Source organism: Gobio gobio (assembly GCF_949357685.1).
Source record: "Gobio gobio genome assembly, chromosome: 19".
Classification (NCBI taxonomy): Eukaryota; Metazoa; Chordata; class Actinopteri; order Cypriniformes; family Gobionidae; genus Gobio; species Gobio gobio.
The window spans coordinates 41324922-41345741 of NC_137112.1; the positions used below are offsets into that span (position 1 = coordinate 41324922).

Below are 20820 nucleotides of genomic sequence, written 5' to 3' on the forward strand. Positions count from 1 at the left end.
GACTATACAGTATATGCAAGGTACAGATCTGCAGGTTGCAATATTTGAGATGGCAGTGTAATAAATAGATCTCAGGGGTTCGATCAGGCTGTAAGATATCTTTTCCTTGTTGGCAGCCGTTCAAGTCCAATATGGGAAATCAAGAGTTAATTAAAGGAATTAGATTTAAAGGATGGCTTCCGTCCAGCTAAACAGAGTGGATTAAACAGCACCAATATACGCTCGCATTCATTACATTCAGCCGTAAACATGCTACTTAATTAAAAGCCTGCCAAGATGGGCAGCCATTTAAAAAGCAGAGAGGATATTGGGCAATAAATTACACCTGAATGACTCACAAGATCAGGTCAATTTGATTTTCATTGTGTCCCAGCACAATGAGATTCGTTTAGGATAGCACAATATCTTACAACACAACCCTCAGGAGGACAATAAGCATCAAAAGCAGCTTATTTACATTAGCCAGTGTCATTAGCATAATAATGAGCAATGGTTCTATCATGCCCAAGAGATATTTGGGATGGTATGCGCAAGTGAGAACCGGCGAGTCTCTCGAGATCACATTGGCTCTGTTTCATATTCAAATCATTATGAGACACTAAACACGTATTTCGGGTCACTTGCTGTTCAAACCAAGTTAGACATCTTCCACGAAGTTGTAAAGCACTACGAGAACAGGTGCAATCCAGACTTGCCAAAACAGATGGCCAGAAAAGCGACAACGTTTATAAGTTCTTTTGACGAATTGCTTCCCAAATTTAAAAAAAAGAGAGATGACAAATCATTACCTGAAGTTTTGGTACACTTTGCATCTCTTTAAATTCCTCCCACAAATATCCCCAAAACATTATTTAAAATAAATTTGAAATTAGAATTTAAAATAAATATGAATTTATAATAACTTACTAGAACTAACTTAATAAATAAAAAATGGCACTCTGTCTTTACTGTGTGTGCATATTGAGTTCCTCGATCCAGCTGGATTATACTGGACAGTAAATCCATGTCCGTGATGCCACGTGGGTGACATGTTTCCATTACACTGCATGAATGCTGTGTGTCACACCTCATCTCCTTAAAGAGCCAAGTCAGATCCGGTAACCCTTTAACCGTTGGCCCTCCAGTTTCCAAGAACATGAACACCGTTTTTAACCCCGGCTTCACATGAGGTATGACATGATGACCTATGCACCTACATATAGAGACGCTAAATTAACAATGACATCCGGTGTTAGAACTCATAGCGAAAACATTATTTACTCTCTTGGCCATTGAAACAAAACTAGCTCTAGGAAAATCTACAGCCATGCAGCAATTCAAAAAGTGTGTGATTTTTCAAAGCTGTCATGTATAGCAAGGAGAACCACAGGTAAAGAAGGAATGTTTTCAAGATTTCACTTTATATAAAACATATTTGGGTAACACCTAATTTTGATGGTCCCTTTTGAACATTCTGTTGACTTTAACTTTGCAACTATCTGTCAACTAACTCTCATTGAGTCCACTATCTGCTTAATATCTGCTAACTCTTTATTTTGATGGTCCCCAACAGACATTCTACTGACTATAAGTAACTTTGCAACTATACAGGGGCGGGTCTAGACAATTTTTCGTGGGGGGGCCAGGCTGGGGCACAGACTCAGAGAGGGGTGGCACATTTAAATACATGTAAACAGTGAACCAGTATAAATAGCCCTACACTGGAGGTAATAATACTGTATATTATTGATAACAAAACGTATAATGAGTGAAAAGGAATTAAAAATGAGCAACTTCAAATGTGATATGAAATAACAAATAACTCAACAGTAGTAGAAGAACATGGGTTGTAGTAAATGCAATGCAAGCATGATTTTTTCCATCATATATAGTTGTAAACAAGATGGACCAACATTAGACAACAGTAGAAAGGCTTTTGAGCTCAACAAGAAGCTGTAGCAGTGTTTATTCATATTCATATTACATTATAAATATATTATTTTTGTTTCCCACAGGATTTTTTGAGACTGTGCTGGGTAGACATTGGTCCCTCTAGGCTAGGGGTTGCTCCCCAAAAGAAAATTTTGTTCATTTTAAATTTAAATGCATAAATCTGGTGCATTTTGAGAGAAAAATTAAGTGAGTTTTTTGTAAACAATTTTGTACTTTAGTAGTAATTTATTTATTGGTTGCATAGATATGAATGGTGATGGTATAGGGCACATAAATGATAGTTCATAAATGGTAAAACATGGAGAGTATGCATTCAAACCATCAAAAAAATACAGTAAAAGAGGTTACCTTCGTTGAATTAACTTATTTCTAGAATAATTAGTGGGGGCCTGTAATACATATTTTTTATGTGAATATTTAGGCTATAGGGTCTAACTGTTCAAATTACTCATGGTTCAGTCTGTATGTGCTATATTCAGGGATAAAAAGAACTACTGTCAAATAAAAATAAAGAAAATAAAAACGAATAATCTAACTATGCAAAAGCACAAATAAATACAATCAGAGCAAAGATACTTATAAAATAAACAGTGCTTTTCAGGTTTTTCTGGTAGGTCTAACATTAGTTCTCAGAAATGGAATATCAGTAATCAAATGTAAAATTACATTGCATATTTGACTGTATAAATTAAAGACTGTTATTAAAGTTATAAAAGCTAAAGCAGTGAGTGATTTACTTGTCTTTTGTAGTTTGATTAACATTAACAACACAGACAGCAGGAATATTAGTTTGCTAGAATACTCAAGACGATCATGTTGACAATTTTTGTGTGAATTTGTCCGTTTAAGCGCAAGACTTTAAAGAGAACTCAATATTTGCTCGAGACGCGAGTTTGCGCGCTTCGGATGAGCACAAACACACACACACACACACACACACACACACACTTCTCACAGCGTGCACAACTTCTCATTCGCGTTTTCTAACTCCTGAGTTGGCTTAGTTTTAGTTTATGTTTGTGCTCAAATGTTTTTTTATAAGCTTTAAAGTAGAGAAACCAACCACCACACTTCGCCGTCCGTTTGCGCCCACTATTTACTCCGATAACAGCACGTCATGGTAGAGTGGTTCCTCCCCAGTGCAGAGGCGCTCCACAACCACAACAGGGCGAGGAGTACAGTGGCCACTTGCATGCATACAATAAAATATAAATAAATCAATGCTCTGTAAAATATTAGTTTTAGTTAAGAAAACCGCTGGAACTAGCCTACTTGTAAAGAATTCAAACTGACAAGTCCAACAACATATTACCTTCCGACTCTGATGGGTGGGGGGGCACTTGGGGTGGCCAATTACATTTTGGGGGTGGCCCGTGCCACCCCAGGCCCCCCTCTGGCCCCGCCCCTGCAACTATATGTCAACTTATTCTAACCCTACTTAGTAGACATGTAGGTGCAATGTTACTTATAGTCAACAGAATGTGTTAAATGGACCAATATTTGTACCTAAAAATCACTTTATTATATTCATATTAACTAAATGGTAACACTTTATTTTACAGTGTCCTTGTTACATATGTTACAACTAACCCACAACCAAACCATAACCCTATAAGTACATGTTAATTAATATTACTCAGTACTTAAATATATGATTACCCTGTAACAATGATTCCTTAACATTAAAAACTATAGTCGAATCCACTGAAAAAGAAGTGCATGTCCAAATGTTATCTAGCCCTTTGTGCTTCATGTTTTGAGGCACGAGGACTGATTTTGAAACATAACAACAATTATTGTATTAGAACAGGGTTTATTATGCTAGTTGCCCCCCACAAAAAAACTGTATTATACGAGTTGAGTCAACTTTCCCATTATAAATCCAAACATCTGGATCCCCAGTACAACATGTGTGTAATTTACCTTCAGCGCGCACTTTTGTCCGGTTTTCTTATTGTAGCACTCCACTACTTTGCCGTTGACACCCAGACCCAACACTTGACTGGAGACTTTGTAGTCATCAGTCACGGCATGGCGCTTGATTTCCAGTTTGGGATAGACGGGCAGGGGGAACTGAGTGGAGTCGGTGTCTGCGGACTCGTTCTCCGGGTGAGACGCGGCGCTCTCGCTCGCTTCTGTCTTCTCGCTTTGCGCTTCGGGCTTAGGCTCGGACGCATCCGCGGTGTGCGTTTGAGACTTTCCATTCTGGAGCATCTTTCAGTGCAGATGAAATGAAGGTATTAGAGACTCAACGCGGCGAGAGGGTCTTCAGAAATCCACAGATAAACTATCCGCGCCGGTCCCGCTGTCAGTGAGTGACGCTGTTCCGAAAATACACCGCTGATGAATTCCTGTGATGACTTACGGTTACAGAATTACTGCACATTTACCAGAATTAAGTCACTTATAGTCAGATACATATAAGTAAAATGCCGGTCTCAACATTTCAAGTTGAAGATTATCAAAAAATAAAGTTTAACAATTAAAATCCCCTTTTGAATTAGATTTTGTCGAGCTAGAATTAATTCAAAAACAGTGTTATCCAATTATAAAAGTCATATTCACGTTCAGTATAAAAGGTCCCAGAATAAAAAATGTGCTAAATGAAAAAGAAAGTGTCTTTTGTCCTGCGAGTTCCCGTCATTGACCGTGAAACCGCTGTGTGTGTGTGTGTGTGTGTGTGTGTGTGTGTTCACATGGGGTCAGTGTCTGTTGCGGAAGCGCGAGCTACTGAACCGCTTGTCTCTTAAAGGAGCCGCGCACTTTATTGTTGAAAGATGACCGGGGAAAATATTATAAATCACAATTTTAGGTCATGTAAACACTTTATTCAAAATATTCACCGTAGCAAGAGTGTTCATTTATGTCACTGTATGTTTACTGTTGTTATGGTTAACTAAAATTATTGAATAGTTTTCAAATTTCAAATAAATTATAAATATTAGATGAAAAACTTAAACATAGAAATGTAAAACTTACAACAAAAGATAAAAAAAAAAACTTAATGTATATACTATATAAATACACATGCATGTATATATTTAAGAAAAATATGTTATATCTATATATAAAATATTTATATTCATATATAAGATACATTTTATTTACAGTATATACATGCAAATAATTCTTAAATATATACATGAAGGAGTGTGTATTTATATATACATAATAATTATACACAGTACACAGACATATATCATGTAAACATTAACTTTTATTTTCGATGCGATTAATTGATTGCCCAGCTCTAATAACGAAAATGCATATTAATAATAACTGTTGTGTGTGTATAAATGAAAATGTGTTTGAGTGAGAGTCTAGTAGTCTAGAGCACAAATCAACGCCACACCCTGTTTGATCCAGTGCCCCTGGGTACGATCTGTGGGCAGCTCAACTGCAGTGACGTAGTTGGTCGAGTGCCCGGTGGTCGAAAGAGTTCCTGCGGAGGAAAAACAAAACTTTTCAGATCCCTGGTAAAACACAAACCAAATTCTCAGATAAAATCACAATGACTCCACAGGATGTACAGTAAAAAAAAACTTTAACAGAAGATCGTGGCAAGTCTCACAAAGAAATGCTTTTCAAATTGCTCACCAGCACGCGTAAGAGTTTTGTAGATGGGACACACATAGATCCCAGATGGAGGGGGTTTGCGGTTGGGAACGGGTACCATCCAGATAACAGCCATCTCTGTGTAGAGCTCTTTGGGACGGGATTCAGCAAGCTGGCCTGTCTCTGCATCCCAGCGTGCCCCTTCCAGAAACAGACCACGGATGAAGCAGCCGATGTCGGGCCTCTCAGTCAGCTCCGCTACGCTTTCCTTCATAACCTAAAAGAGGGATCAACAAAAGGAAATCCATTAAAAAGGTTGATTAAGACTTGTGGTTCTTATAAAAATACACACACCATGCTGTTAAGATATGCAAGAGAACGTTCCATTCCAATGTTTGACCTTCTCAGGTATACTGTACTTTTCTTAATGGTCTATCAAATATCAAGTTTGCTTTGAGAGCTTAATATGGAAACATAGTTGAGGCTTGAAATTGCATTACACAGAGTTTAATGCAAGAAAGCCTTGCTGTTAAAAGCAGATTATGCACCTTAAAGTCGAATGCAATGGTGTCAATGGAGACCACAGAGCCACGGGCAAAGTTCTGCAGGGTTCCTGTGAGGAAGGCCTGGGGGAAGAAGAACCCACTGATCCAGAATACAGCAGGAATGCCATCTGAGATCCAGTTCTGCAAAAAGCTTATCCGCTGGACCAGATCTGACACCCAGGAGGCCAGCGGCTTAAGAGACGGATATGCCTGGGAAAATACCAAAAGAAGAATTTTATGCGAGCGGTGTCCCATTAAAGCCCTGATTTCAGTTACATGCGTAAGAAGTTTGCGTAGTCTTTACATAGCAACAAAAACAATCATTCCACAAATTCTGAGCATGTCTTGCATGGTTAACATTTGGGAGATTCTTACCTTGGCCTTCCATATTTCTGGAACAGCGTTGATGAACAGACTGTTAGACATCAGCTCCAGTTCAGATGACATAACCACCAAACCCTTCAAAGCCTTCACCAGATCACTGAGACTCTGGGAAATCACTGATAACAACTTGTTATATCTGTGAGAGTGATGGAGAGGTGCATTTTTAGTGTGCTTAGTGACAAAGTGGACTGTAATCTACTTGTTTTTTTAAAATACACACAACTGATTAAAATTGTTTTTGAAAGTCTCTTATGCTCCCGACAACTGCATTTATTTGATTAAAGATACAGAAAAAAGTAGTATCGTGAAATATCATTACAATTTAAAATAGCTTTTGTTCTTTCTTTGTGAAAATTTCTATTTTTCTACAGAAATCATTCTAATATGCTGATTTGCTGCTCAAGAAACATTTCTTAGTATTATCAATATTTTGAAAACAGTTGCTGCTTAATATTTATGTGGAAACTGTGATACATGAATGAAAAAATTACCCCATGATTTACTCACCCATCCTAGGTGTATATGACATTCTTCTTTCAGACAAATACAATCAGAGTTATATAAAAAAATGTCCTGGCTAATCTAAGCATCATAATGGCAGCCCAAAATTTGAAGCCCAAAAAAGTGCATCCATCCATTATAAAAGTAATCCACACGGCTCTGGGGGGTTAATAAAAGCCTTCTGAAGCGAATCGATCGGTTTGTGTTAGAAAAATATCAAAATTGAACATGTTATAAAGTAAAATATCCAGCTTCCAGCGGACCGCCTTCCGTATTCAACTTACGAAAGAAGAGTAACAGGTGTGACGATGACGTTGGACATAACGCAAGCACTTTGAACTGCGAGAGGCGTTACACTTTCTTCGTAAGTTGAATACAGAAGGTGGTCCGCCAGAAGCTAGATAAATATGGATATTTTTATTACAAAAATCCATCGCTTCACTTCAGAAGGCCTTTATTAACCCCCCGGAACCGTATTAATTACTTTTATAATGGATGGATGCACTTTTTTGGTCTTCAAATTTTGGACTGCCATTATAAAGCTTGGAAGAGCCAGGACATTTTTTTAATATAACTCTGATTGTATTCATCTGAAAGAAGAAATTATGTGATAATTGTCATTTTTTGGATGAACTATCCCTTAAATTTTTTTTTAAATCACACCAAACCCAAACTTTTGTACGGTAGTGTATAGGTAAAGGTCTTTGTATATCATTTATACATTAATTATGCACATTTTAAAAACTTACCTTATAACCTCCTGAACTAGGACAGTGTTCATGGATTCTTCATACATCACTGGGTATTTATGCACAACCTCCTGCACGTTAATGAGATTGGGAATCTTCTCCACAATCACCTCCACTATTTCTTCTATGATCTTAAAGAGTAGAAGAGAAAAGAGCGTGCATTAAATCTAAAATGCATAAGCATTTTACATTATCATTTTACATCAAAGGTTGTAAGAAAAATCCATAATTGCAGTGTTAACACTGCAGTCGCTACGTTATTTATTTATACGTTTACATAGTAAAAATTATTTCTTTAAAAAAAATTTTACTGACCCAAACATTTAAACAGTAGTGTACATATAAGGAAAATATTGGTATGTAAAATGTACAATAATGCATATAGACACATACCTCCTCTCTGGACTGGCCTCCGCTAGCTGCAACTCTGGGCTGGAGCTTCACTAAAGTTCCCAGCAGTGCAAATGTCTCATTTTGTGCAAAGCTGATGTTGGCATTGTCATGGAGGCCAAAGATCTCCGGTGAGTCATTTATGGGCAGACCACGAAAGTATGTCAAATAACCCTGCACAAAAAAATAGATGTACTGCATTACTTTAAACACAAAAGAACACAAGACTGTGCTGAATTGTGAGCCTGTGGAGGAAAAAGCTCCTTTTACACTGATCTGAGGTCAGCTTTATTGTTTTTTCATAATACTTGAGGTTGAGATTCCATTAAGAAACATGAGTTCTGGACCTTGACATTATTCTCAGTGCTGATTTGTCTGTATTCTCCAGAAGGAGAGTAAATGTGTTCAGGGCCCAGGACAGCAGGGCAGTAGAAATCCTCCAGGATGTTTAGGATGCAACGGCGATCCCAGTTGTCCGTCACACGACCCCCATAGTTTATTTCCCCTGCAGTATACTTGAGAACCTGAACAGAGAGGGAGAAAGAGAAAAATGAAAACCAGATCAGAAAGATTTGTGAGAGTGGCTTCCTTTATAAATAATACAACTATAAACACTACCTAATATAGATTAGTAATATAGTTGTTCTGTAACTGCTTAAAATGGCAAGTTTTAGTTACTCAATATATGCCTAATCAGCTATGGAAGAGACATGAAACTGTGTGTGTGGGTGGGTGGAAAGAGAACGTCTGGTTTTGCCTTATATGGGATGTCCTGATACTCATCCAGGAACATTTTCAGCTGGCTTATGCAGATCTGCAGGTCCCCATCTGTAAACTGGTATGGAATGTTAAATCCTAGTGGGCCGAATTTTCTGCGCTCAATGGCATTTCCATGAAAAAGGCACAGAGACAGGAGGAGAGCCCTAAACTCGGCTGTCTGCCAAGATAAAGAAAGTCAGAGAGAGAGAAAATAATAAATATATTTTATATTTACACATATGTATACTTTTGTAAACAACCATACTACTTAAGTTTGGGGTCAGTATAATTATTTAAATAAAATAAAAAAACATTTATTCAGCAAGGATGCATTAAACTGATCCAAAGTGACAAAAAAAAAGAATGTTCTAATCATCAAAGAATCGTGAATTTAAAATAATAATATTTCACAATATTACTCTGTTTACTGTTTATTTTTTGATTAAATACAGCCTTTGTGAGCATAAGAGACTCCTTTCAAAAACATTTTTAAAAAATCTTACCGACCCCAAACTTGTGAACAGTACATTTGCTATAATCCCAATTAAATATGATACAGTATTTTTCTCAAGTTGGGTTTTTCTGAAACCATGTGCTTCTTTTTGATAGGAACCTTATTGCATGAAGCCATGAAATCATCAGTGAGGCTGACATAGGTCTTCAGAAGATTGGCTTTAATGCCTCGTGGTGGTTCTATGGTCATCTTGGAGCCATTCTGCAGAATGGACACTGGGAACTTGTTGCTGGGAAGACTAGTGAGCCAAAGACGGAAGTCCCGATGGACCTATGGTACAAACATATGGTTCCAATATATTTAAAAACTCTTACTTTTGAAAATCCAGTAGAAAGAATAGTTTTTTCGGACAAATAAAAACTGAAATAGCTAGTCAGGTGTGTCAAACTTTGTCAGAATCGATGTTCTCAATGAGTCTCTCTAGAGATGGCATCCAGCTGGGAGCAAGGTGGCAGTTCTGAAAGAAGACCCATTCTCCTTTCTCCATGGCACTGTGCATCAGGGTCTCAGCGCTGGGGCCCTGGCATACAACAAATGCTTTCAGCCTAAAATAGTCAATATACTCAAATATACAAAGATACAGTGTCTTAAAGATAAAATAAACATGAAAATACAAATAAAAGCCCTTAAAAGGCTATTAAAATGTATGTGATTTAGTCTTTGCCCTAAAGAAATGAACCTCAAGTTTACATTGTTAAGATATTAGAGTAATGTTGAATATATATGTTAACCAGTTGGTGTGTGCCTGTAGGTCAGGTACAGTATGTCACGGTTCTTAGTCGGTGGCACAGAACATTACAGCCTTTCAGAAACTTTAAATAGTAACATAATTAGCACTAGGGTGGGAAGTCATCTTTTATTAGTGTTCGTCTACTGCAAAAAAATGTATGGAGAGTATTTTAGGCTCAAAGTCTCAAAGGTATGAAGGTGGATACTTCGAACTGACTGAAATGGCATGTAGGACATATTAGAGAAAACCTAGTCAGAAGCTACAATTATGATATCAGTTTGTGCATATATTTCTATATTTCTGGAAGTTCTACTGTGAGTTCTGACCTGGCCTTGCCCAAGGGAGATGGCGTTCATCTTCTTGGAAAACTTCATGACCTCTGCGAACTTATAGAGGTCAGCAGCAGGGTCGGTACCAGGAGAAAGCACAAAAATGAGAGCGGTGGAGGGAGACGACTCTTTAAACATCGCAGACAGGTCCGATGTCTGAGAGACAAGAGAAACACAGTGAAATGAGAGAAATTACAAATCATGACCAAAAACAGTGAGTCATAGAGAAACATTATTAGTATGACTCAAAAATATGCAAATACCTGCTAAAGGGTGAATTAAAATTGTGTCTTTAGCCTCTGTTTATTTAACATTCTAATGTGTTCTTACATAAGCAGTATGTTGTTTCGTTGTACCATCAATATCAAAATGCTATTAGATTACTAATGTTGTTATATGATGACATGAGTGTGGTGCATATGGAGTATATTTTTGGGTACCTGGGGTTCAATAAAACTCTGACCCAGCTGTGAAGCCACAAAGTCCTGCAGGCCGTGAGTAAGCCGGTCAGCTCTCAGACAGCGCAGAACCAGCAGCTTCTGAAACGAGTCTAAGTCGCTGTCCCACTCTCCTGGAAGAGGCTCCCTGTTCACATACATGCACATATGCATATAAATAATGATAACTTTTACAAACTTGAATAGGGCTTGCATGTGTGTTTGTGGCTACCTGTGTGGCTGACTGCTGTCAAATATATTCTTGAAGGCTGATTCATGTTTGGTGAAACTTTCTGGCAGGTTACTGAAAGTGGGCAGGGCGCTCAGTGCCAATATGTCCTGCCAGGCTCTCATGGACAGCCAGTTTGGAGCGGGATTAGGAGCCTGCTGCTGGGGTCGCCCCCCAGATAACATGTATCGCCACTCAGCCTGTACACACAAGGACGTTTATGTATAAATGGATAACATTCAGATATAAGTCCCCAAGATATCTCTTTACTTTGTTATGATTCATCATTTCAAACATTGGTAATGATATGACAACACAGTGTTGTATGTTCAATTGCCTCTATCACAGCACGATCAAATAAGGCTCCTGGATATCTAGTGGAACAAACATTAGCATTATTAACAGCAGCTTGAATGATAAAGATCAAAAGAAAATGGAGACCGAATTCATGTAATGAACTAATGAAATTAATGAAAAAGTCCTTGTGTGTCTATTTGCAGGATGGAAAGTAAAAAGGTTGAGATAGAGACGAAAGAGAGAGAAAGAGACATTTAATCCTTTTTTAATTTTTTTATTCTCGCTAACCATATCAATCTTGCTGTCATTCATCAGGATTCTGGCACACAGAAGGAAGGCAAACATCAGCTTGTGTTTCTCAAAAAGGCTGCGACAGACGTTATTGTACAAGCTGAAGGTGAAGAACTCATTAATGTTGAAAATACGTTCCTTCACTGTCTCTGTGGGGAGGGAAGCCAAGACAAGACAAGACAGTTAGTTAATCAGTTAGTTATTATATAAAAGAAGTGATGTATTATATTAACTAGTACTGTAAATGTCTAAAATATATAAGATGTCTAAAACATGGGGGCCGGCACCCACTAGTGAGCCTCAAGATGACTTAAAATAAGACAAAACAAGCAATAAAATTAGCTGACACAACTCAAAATCGAGATATTTCTTATTTTAATTCAAGAAGAACCAGGATTCTCACTGTCATGGAAACCCTGGATGCATCAGATTTCTAGACATGGAAATGTCATGTAAATTAATAAAACGACCATGGAGTTATACCATGGGCTTTTTTTTGTAGTTATGCCAAGATCTAAAATATTTTATCAGGTAGAAATTCAAATTCTTTTCAAAATCCTTATACTTAATCCTTATCCTGTAAATTACGAACAACTGGAAAAGTAATGGGGCCTTTGAATATTGTTGTGGACAAGGGGGGGCCTTGGAGTCAAAAAGGTAAAGAACTGGCTTAAAAAAACTGTAAGAAAAATTGGCAGGTTCTTCTGTGCATAGTGTGAAAAATAGGACAGGACGTTCTCTACCTGCTCGCTTTGAGTTGGCAATGCCACCCATGAAAATACCAAGAAACCACTCAAGAGAGTATTGGTACATGGGGTCAACGTTTGACAGATCTGACACGCAGAAGAAGAGAATCTGGGCTCGGACAGCCACTGGGACATATTCCAGACGTGTGGCGTCAATGTCCCTCTCAGTCGCCTCCGCTGCAGTCACTTTAGCCTAGTGGTTTGGAAATGATAAAAAAAAAATCACTTATTTGGCATTAGATACTTTTACAGTAGATGCTAAATTAAACAGAAGGCACATTTAGCTTTTCAAGCAAGGAATACACAAGCATTTATTTCAGTCATACCTGAATTTCTTCGGCTTTGACTTTGGAGGCCCCAAGCACTCTTATCAGTTCCTCGTCATCAACAGGGTTTCCCTCTGAAGAGCTCAGTCGGAACAGGATCTGATCTTCTATCTCCTTTAATTCCTGTTTCATTTGCGCATTACTCACAATGAGTTGGTTCTTCGCCCCTTCCAGATCGGGTCTTTCTTCAGCTACGAGACACCCTAGTAGCTGATCCTCTAGCCCACTGCATTAACACACACGGAAACCCAGCACATGTGAAATCCAGACTCTACCTCACAACCTAGAAGCCTTCATTATGTTTATGTTTGAAGAAATGTAAGAGCAGCACCTGGGCGAGAGGGTGAAGTTAATGAGAGTGACTTTAGTAGCGATCTCGGGTGAGTAATGCGGGTTGGGCAGCTTAGTGGTAATGTACATCTTGAAGTCGTCATGATAGTGAATGACAGTGTCTCCGAGCTTTAGAACTGTGTTGCCTTCATGGGTATATGTCTGAGGAGCATACACACAAGAAAATCAGTTTTACACTAAAGGCAGATAAGAAATACTAAAACATAAGGTTAATTTAAATATTGATCATTGAACGCTTTAAATATAGATGCTAGCCTAGCTATAGCAGCTTTTGAGCTTTATTTTATGATTTATTCACACAAAACATTGATATGTACCTGTCGTAGGAGCACAGGGTCCAGTGCAGGGTCTAGATCCTCCCCTACATTCTCCAGCAAGCAAGGCTTCCCAAAGCGGATAGCATTTTCTAAACTACGCAGGAAGTCCCGGTCACTCAACTTCATCACATCCAATCTGTTATCACGCTCCTGCGGAAACAGAACAAAACAAAGACCATGAGAAAAGGCAGGGAAAAAAAGTTACATTGGGGTAAATGACATACACTGCCATTTAAAAGTTTGGGAAAGAAAGATGTTTTTTTTATTTTTTACATCAAAAGTTAGAGTAAAGACATTTATAATTTTACATTATATTTCTTTTGAACTTTCTATTCATCAAAGAATACAAAAAAAAAAAACAAAGTAGCAAAACTCTTTTCAACACTGATAATAATAAGACGTTTCTTGAGCACCAAATCAGCACATGATTTCTGAAGTCAAGTCAAGTCAAGTCAACTTTATTTATATAGCGCTTTTAACAATGTAGATTGTTTCAAAGCAGCTTTACAGTGTTAAACAGGAAAATAATGCAGCATAATTTTATTCAGCCGTCTAGCCATTCTGGAAAAAACGCTGATGTCATCAGTTCATTTCAATTATCATACAGTGACAGTGTGGGCTTTAGATCAATAATTCGATCAGTAATTTAGTTTAAATGGTTAATTTAGTTTATTAATTAGATTTATTTCGATGTTTAGTTGAAAAATTTAGTGTCCCCAACTGAGCACGCCAAGCCAGAAGCAACAGTGGCAAGGAAACTGAAGGATCATGTGACTAAAGACTGGAGTAATGATGCTGACAATTCACCTTTGCCAACACAGAAACAACTTACATTTTAAATTAAAATAGAAAACAGCTATTTAAATTCATTTGTGATTATATTTCACAATATTACTGTTTTTACTGACCCAAAACCTTTGTATTTCAGTGCATAATTCATCTAGTTAGTTCTGTTATGTACGGTAAAAAAATATTTTAATATAATTCTTGCCATGTTCTTAATCCACTTGTTGGCCTGTCCCTGCGGATCGATGAACAGAGGCCAGCGCTGGGAGTATTGTGCGATTACTCCATTCTCCACAGAGAGACTATCCTTGGGCAGGCCTGCAATCTACACAAAATTACACACAGAAATATATAAATAAATAAAAAAACATAATAAATGTTATAATATATGTATATATTGAACCTTTTATTATACAGGATTTATGTCCATGCACAGCACTTAAGTACATGTACAATGTTGTACAAATGTGTTGGTTTCTAACCTGCCAGGAGCGGATCTTGACTTTGTCTCCTAGTGTGCTGATCAGGTTTGGCTGTTCTGTGTGAGGAACTGCCAGTTCTTTAAAACCCCTAAGCCACTCCTCAGCCATAGCTGAACGATACTCTCCCTGCAAAAATTATACATATTTGCATCCAATCTCTATTATACATATTTACATCCAATCTCTATTGCTGAATCTCACAATAAGATGTCGAAGATTCGTTTTTTCTGCATTGTGGTAACGAGAGGATTGTAGCATATAGAAGAGAACATTTATTTTTTTATTTATTCCTTTTGATTTTTGGAGTGAAATATGACCTGGACATGTTCTTAACATGTTTTGTAATCAAACAGCCTCATAATTAACTAAAGACATTCAAACACTTCCCTACCACATTCATTCCCACACACTCACAGTGAAGGGTCCGAGGTAAGCTACGTATCCGGCAGCAAGCAGCACATCTCCTGCCACGTTATTCACCATGTATTCCAGCTGATGTACTGTCTCTCTCCAGCGCACCTTCTCATCAGCCAGACCACCAATCAGCTGCCACACACAAAAACATCCTGTGTCTGAACCTCCATGTGCTCAGTATAAACTCAATGTATAATGAACTTCAACAAAACATATTCAATAGTCATATATCATATTTAGAAAAACAGAAGACTGTTACCAGACTGATATGATAAAGAGGTAAGTTTGACAAGCCAATATTACAGTAAGCTGAATGTAAAATTAGACAGGTGAGATGGTTTTTCTCCACTCACCTTATCTGCGCGGATCAATCTGTTCTCACACAACTGGCATTTGGCATCTAGCTCATCTCTCTTGCTCAGGCATTCGTGATACTTAGCCTGCAGGGTGGCAATGCCCTCCTCTACAGCTGCTAGTTTCGCCTTAGCATCGTCCAGAATGCGCTGTGTTACAGCCAGATCCTCCTGAGCTTCCTGCAAGGCTTGCTGTTCACACACACAAAGAAACGTGAACTATTAAAACATGAATATAATTATTAAAACAAGCCTTAGTTTTGGTCTGTTCACAACAACAACAACAACAACAACATGTTTGTAAGCATTAGATTGAAATCATTGTAAGCATTGTAGATTGTAAGCATTACATACAAAAAAGACAGATTGTCCAGAACAGACACAGGCATATAAAATCAAATACATAAATTAAGCATACATTTGAGGAGATCTAAGCTAAATAATGCATTTAGCAGAAAGGAATCAAGCTCTTACCCGTTTGGGCTCTACAGCTTTGGCCACAAAATGGTACAAATGCATCGCTCGCACCCACTGACAGATGGAAGTACAGGCTTTGGACACCTTGGCGATTGAGTCAGTCTGGAACTCTGGGTTGTCAATGTAAGGCTGCACTTGTTTGATCACCATGTCTGGGATGTTGTCCTGTGGAAAGAAGATTATTATACACTTTGGGCTAAAATGTTATAATTAATTATTCTAATGCCGTGAATATGTGAAATGTGAAATATTATTACAATTGAAATGCTATAATTCTAACAGTGTTTTCTATTTTAATATATATTAAAATGTCATTTATTCCTGTGACGGCAAAGCTGAATTTTTAGCAGCCATTAATACAGCCTCCAGTGTCACCTTCAGAAATCATTCTTGTATTCTGAGTTGGCGCTCAAGAAACATTTTTTTAATTATTAATGCTGAAAAATGTGCTATTAAATATTTTTGTGGAACTCATTTTCTTTTAGAAAGATCAAAAGAACAAAATTTATTTGAAATAGAAGACTTTTGTAACACTATAAATGCCTTTTTCTACCAACTTTTGAACGGCATTGTATGTAACAACAACAAAAAAAATCAACATTTCTTAAAAGCGACATAGCAAATGGTAACAAAAGGGGCACGCTTATAGAACTCACATACAAAATCTTCCCCTTACCTTGTCATACTTGAACAGACTCTCCAGAAACTTTCCTGGATCTTGCAGAAGGCCCTTTCCTGCATCCCAGTAGTCATCAACCTTCTCTCCGAGCTTCTCTCCTGCAACTTTCTTAGGTTTGATACCCTTCAGGATGCAGACAGCTTCTATAACCAGCTTCACTCCTTGAGGAGGTCTCTGCATAGCCCTCACCTGTATATCAAACACACACACCTCACCTTGTGAGATAGCATGATCTAATCGTTTGCTGTATATGTGCAGATGTTAACAGAAAATATGATGTTTGCACCTCAACGACATCATTCTTTTTCAGGGACTGCAGGCTAGCGAGGGCGGCATCCATGGCAGGAAGTGCTTCATTCAGATCTTTCTGAGCATCATCGGCAATAGCCTGCGCCACACAAGCCTTTTCAGTGGCTTTAGCCTCCTCAGCCTGCACCGCTACACGGGTCTCCTCAGCTACCACCGTGTCTTCCTGTACTCAAACACATTCCCCAGGCGACAAAATTCAAGATAGAATTTTACTCTTCCATGTTTGCATTCATACATTTTTTATTTTTGATCATTTTATTCACTTTTATTTTCTCCATAGTGACCACAGTGTCCTTGGCTGCCTCCTCCAGCTGAGGCCTCATCATCTCCAACTCTTCCTGCATCTTGGCCACATCCTCTGCTGTACTCAACAACTACACACACACAATCATAAAACACTTTTGGAAATAATGTACTGTAGGGTGGGCCTTATTTTTGGACTACTTCTGCTCTCACCCACCCAGTCAACTCCCCTTCATGAGTAATGGAAACAAATCAAATTTTGCTCGCAAACGAGACTGGACTACGTTTAGGGTGTACTCAACAAAATTAAAATGTTGTCTTAATTAACATAACAGCACGTAATTAATTATTATACAAGACCATTAGTAAACCGTGAATTAGGTTAAAAACGAGAACACAGAACAGTGTTGTTAGTAGAGCTCCTTCATGCTTCACTGTACCCTTTTTTCACATTCGATGCAGATACACTCGATGTATATTGAATGCAGAAGAACATTGCCAGTGAAAGTGAAAGTGAAATGTGAAGGCCAACTATGGTAACCCAAACTCTAAATTTAACCTCTGCATTTAACCCATCCAAGTTAGTGCACACACATTAGAAGCAGAGTAGTGAATAGTGAACACACACAATGCAAACCGTTGGGACACACACACCCAGAGCAACCATTATGATGTGGCGGCATGGGAGCAATTAGGGTTTAGATGCCTTGCTCAAGGGCACCTCAGTAATTTCTTGGAATGGAACCGGCAACCTAACCATTAGGCTACAACTGCCCTCATGGAAGACTGCAACCTGATAAAGTTTGCTTGATTCCAAGCAAGTGTACAAAGTGGCCATCTGATATCAGAAACAGTCAAAAGTTTATCAGTGAATGAAACCTTAGCTAATATCACATCAGATATTGAAGTACCTGTTGATAACAATATGCATTCTTTGACCATACCCTAAAATTACAAATGATCTGGATGGTATTTTGCATACATTACATACTTCTAGTGGAGAAACAAATGAGAGAGTGAGAGGTTAACATTTCCCAAAAACAATTTGTACCCCTCAATATGGGCCACCATAATGTACAGTATAGAAAAAATGGATGTTTCCCAAATTACCTTGTCCAGGCCAGTTTTCATTCGCTGACGAGCACTGTGTAGCTCCTGCTTCTTCCGGCCAATCAGAGATGAGAATATGCTGAGGAGCTCCAGGTAACTCTTAGGAGTGACGTAGTTGTAGCGGGAAAGTTCAGCCAGGTACTGCTCACACTTCCTGGATACCATTTGATGGATCTCAACACACATCAGTGCCTGTACAGAGAGGCAGAACTCTGTTACACCCTGTATACATTTACACAGACACAGGGCCGTGCACAGAGGGGCAGTGGCCCAAACCAAATAAAGGGGCACTGGGGTGGGGTGACATTGGGGGCGAGGATTGGGTGCTTGTCCATACAAATTATCCATCCTGCTCTTACTAGTCAGTCAAAACAGTTCTGATCTAATTTTGTGTCTATCGAAAATAATGATATATGACATTGTATTATGTTGAATATCAAAGTTTTTGTGTCTATTTGTTAATGAAGGATTTGTGGACACAAATTTGTGGCTTTGTGGAGTAAATGTTATAGCTTTTATTTTGAAGAAAAAAGATAAAATTGGGGTAAGATGACCCAACCATTTTTGGCACAGAAGGCCCCAAGTGGCATGTTGTTACTGATGTTATTGTTTTTAAATGTAACCTAATACTTATTGTAATAAACAGGGCTATTATTTAATATTTTCATGGATTAGATGTACATTTCAGGCAACTTCACTTTCATTAAAACCTATAGGTTAATTGAGTGATTTCTATTAAGACTAAATCTATTAGGCCTATGTTTTTTATTTATTATTATGACATATCTTCAGATAAAATATGGGCAATTAAATAAGTAAATATTGATATGCTTGTACATAAGTCATACAAAAAATGCCTTTCAGATGATTATCTTTTACTGGTATTCAGATTTTTCTGTTATCAGTTATTCAATTATTCTACTAAATTGTCAAAATAAAATTAAGTAGAATATTTTTAGTACAAATATACATTATGACACGGAAGATATAGCCTAAATAGTAATAAGAATTATATCAAAAGTAATTTATACATTCTGTAACCGTTTATGGGTTATTATATGAAATTAGGCCTATATAAATAAATATATATATTCTACAAAGTGTGCCATCAACAGCAAAGTTGGTGTTATTTATATTAGATCAGTTCGGGTACAAAAACTTGAAGAACGTGTATTTTTTACAAGTTGTTAGCACTATTAGAAGATCAGGCGCAAAATAATACAGACAGAAATACAAAAACAAACTTCCAAATTACTAATTCCGCGGATTGTAATGCATACTGTTAATGCGACGACATTCTGGAACTGTTGTCTCCGCTTTACAGATTTCCACGCACAGCCTCTGAGTGACGCTGGGGAGCCAGCGGAAAAAACACGGGAGCGGATTCGCGGAATCGGTGGATCTTTAGCGGAGGGAAAAACAGAACACTTTTAGCGGGGATGGGTAGCAACCATAGACTGCGAGAGGGCCACCTCAGCTGATGAGGGCAGAGGGGCAGTGGCTTTAGCCACCGGGCCACCCCCCTGTGCACGGCCCTGCACAGACATATCACACACTTTTCCTTACCAAGCTTTGGATGGTCGTAGGGCTGGCCTCCAATTCTGGAAGCTCATTTAGGAAAGATGTTGCTACAGACTGTAGTGCCTCCTGTGACCAGGCACTGAACCAGTCAATTGTGCAGCAGTTGACCAGTGAGGGAAATTGCCTAAGGCGAGCCCGGAACACTTCCCCTACTGGACTGTAGATGGAGGCAAAGAACAGTTTCTAACTGTATATGTTACAAGCTATAGCTCGGTGCTGAAATATTATGAGAAATCTTTCTAACAAGGGTCAAAAAGATGTACACTAGATACACTAAATCTACACCAATCTTACACTGAATTTTGCACAGTTTTGTACAGTGTATTTGTAGCACTGAAATATCAACAGAGGTATAGATATAAAGATAAACCTCATGCAGAGAACAGTGTGGATGTTGCTGCGGACTCTCTTGATGTAGGCAGCCATGAGGTTAGCTTTGGTGGGCTGCTGGCCCATGTCCAGAACCACAGGATTCATGGCAGTCAGGATGCGCTCCTGCTCCTCCGAAGTGTAAAGATTGGGCACGTCGCCTGAGTTCAGGATGTTATTCACATCCTCCAGGAAAGATTCACTCTTAATCTGAAAACCAGAAGGGAAGACACAAAAATTGTATGTTAAAGACTTTACAGCATGTTGTTGTGTGTGTTTGCCAATGGTGACAAGGTGATTTACTCTTTTAGGAGCATTTATTGATAGACTGGAAAGTCCATTAGCCTAACATCAGAGAGCTTTTTCACACCGTTTCATCAAATCCATGTTGAGTATCAATACATTCCTTGAGGCTTGCTTTTTCTGCTATACTACTATTAGTATTGTGCAAAATTGACATTTTCAAAACTGACTAGTTAGTAGGTTGTCTACTAATGGGACTTATAAAAGGAAGGCTTATAAAATATACATACTATTCATTACTCCAGTCTTCAGTGTCGCATGATCCCTTAGAAATTATTCTAATATGCTGATTAATATGCTGAAATACAGCTTTAGTGAGTTCAAGAGTCTTC

The 20820-nt window shown here is 38.2% G+C and overlaps 2 protein-coding genes across 2 annotated transcripts in view; both read right to left on the reverse strand.

The window, feature by feature from the left end:
• Positions 1-4622, reverse strand: part of mapkapk3 (MAPK activated protein kinase 3) — a 206374-nt gene extending 201752 nt beyond the window's left edge. The window contains exon 1 of the mRNA XM_079845003.1: positions 3856-4622. Within this exon, the coding sequence (XP_079701129.1) occupies positions 3856-4146 (291 nt within the window). The 5' untranslated portion in view covers positions 4147-4622. The remainder of the gene's footprint in view (positions 1-3855) is intronic.
• Positions 4623-4828: 206 nt separating this feature from the next.
• dnah1 (dynein, axonemal, heavy chain 1) overlaps positions 4829-20820 on the reverse strand; it is a gene marked incomplete at its 5' end in the record, with an annotated part of 45730 nt that continues 29738 nt past the window's right edge. Inside the window, 29 exons of the mRNA XM_079845364.1 lie at positions 4829-5374; positions 5530-5764; positions 6036-6242; positions 6408-6552; positions 7667-7797; positions 8060-8230; positions 8404-8580; positions 8814-8993; positions 9429-9599; positions 9718-9849; positions 10386-10544; positions 10829-10973; positions 11058-11254; positions 11640-11791; positions 12386-12581; positions 12715-12940; positions 13046-13206; positions 13383-13532; positions 14374-14493; positions 14651-14776; positions 15065-15196; positions 15418-15609; positions 15892-16059; positions 16571-16762; positions 16860-17045; positions 17146-17256; positions 18236-18427; positions 19802-19973; positions 20187-20395. Coding sequence (XP_079701490.1) covers positions 5253-5374; positions 5530-5764; positions 6036-6242; positions 6408-6552; positions 7667-7797; positions 8060-8230; positions 8404-8580; positions 8814-8993; positions 9429-9599; positions 9718-9849; positions 10386-10544; positions 10829-10973; positions 11058-11254; positions 11640-11791; positions 12386-12581; positions 12715-12940; positions 13046-13206; positions 13383-13532; positions 14374-14493; positions 14651-14776; positions 15065-15196; positions 15418-15609; positions 15892-16059; positions 16571-16762; positions 16860-17045; positions 17146-17256; positions 18236-18427; positions 19802-19973; positions 20187-20395 — 4857 coding nt within the window. The 3' untranslated portion in view covers positions 4829-5252. The remainder of the gene's footprint in view (positions 5375-5529; positions 5765-6035; positions 6243-6407; positions 6553-7666; positions 7798-8059; positions 8231-8403; positions 8581-8813; positions 8994-9428; positions 9600-9717; positions 9850-10385; positions 10545-10828; positions 10974-11057; positions 11255-11639; positions 11792-12385; positions 12582-12714; positions 12941-13045; positions 13207-13382; positions 13533-14373; positions 14494-14650; positions 14777-15064; positions 15197-15417; positions 15610-15891; positions 16060-16570; positions 16763-16859; positions 17046-17145; positions 17257-18235; positions 18428-19801; positions 19974-20186; positions 20396-20820) is intronic.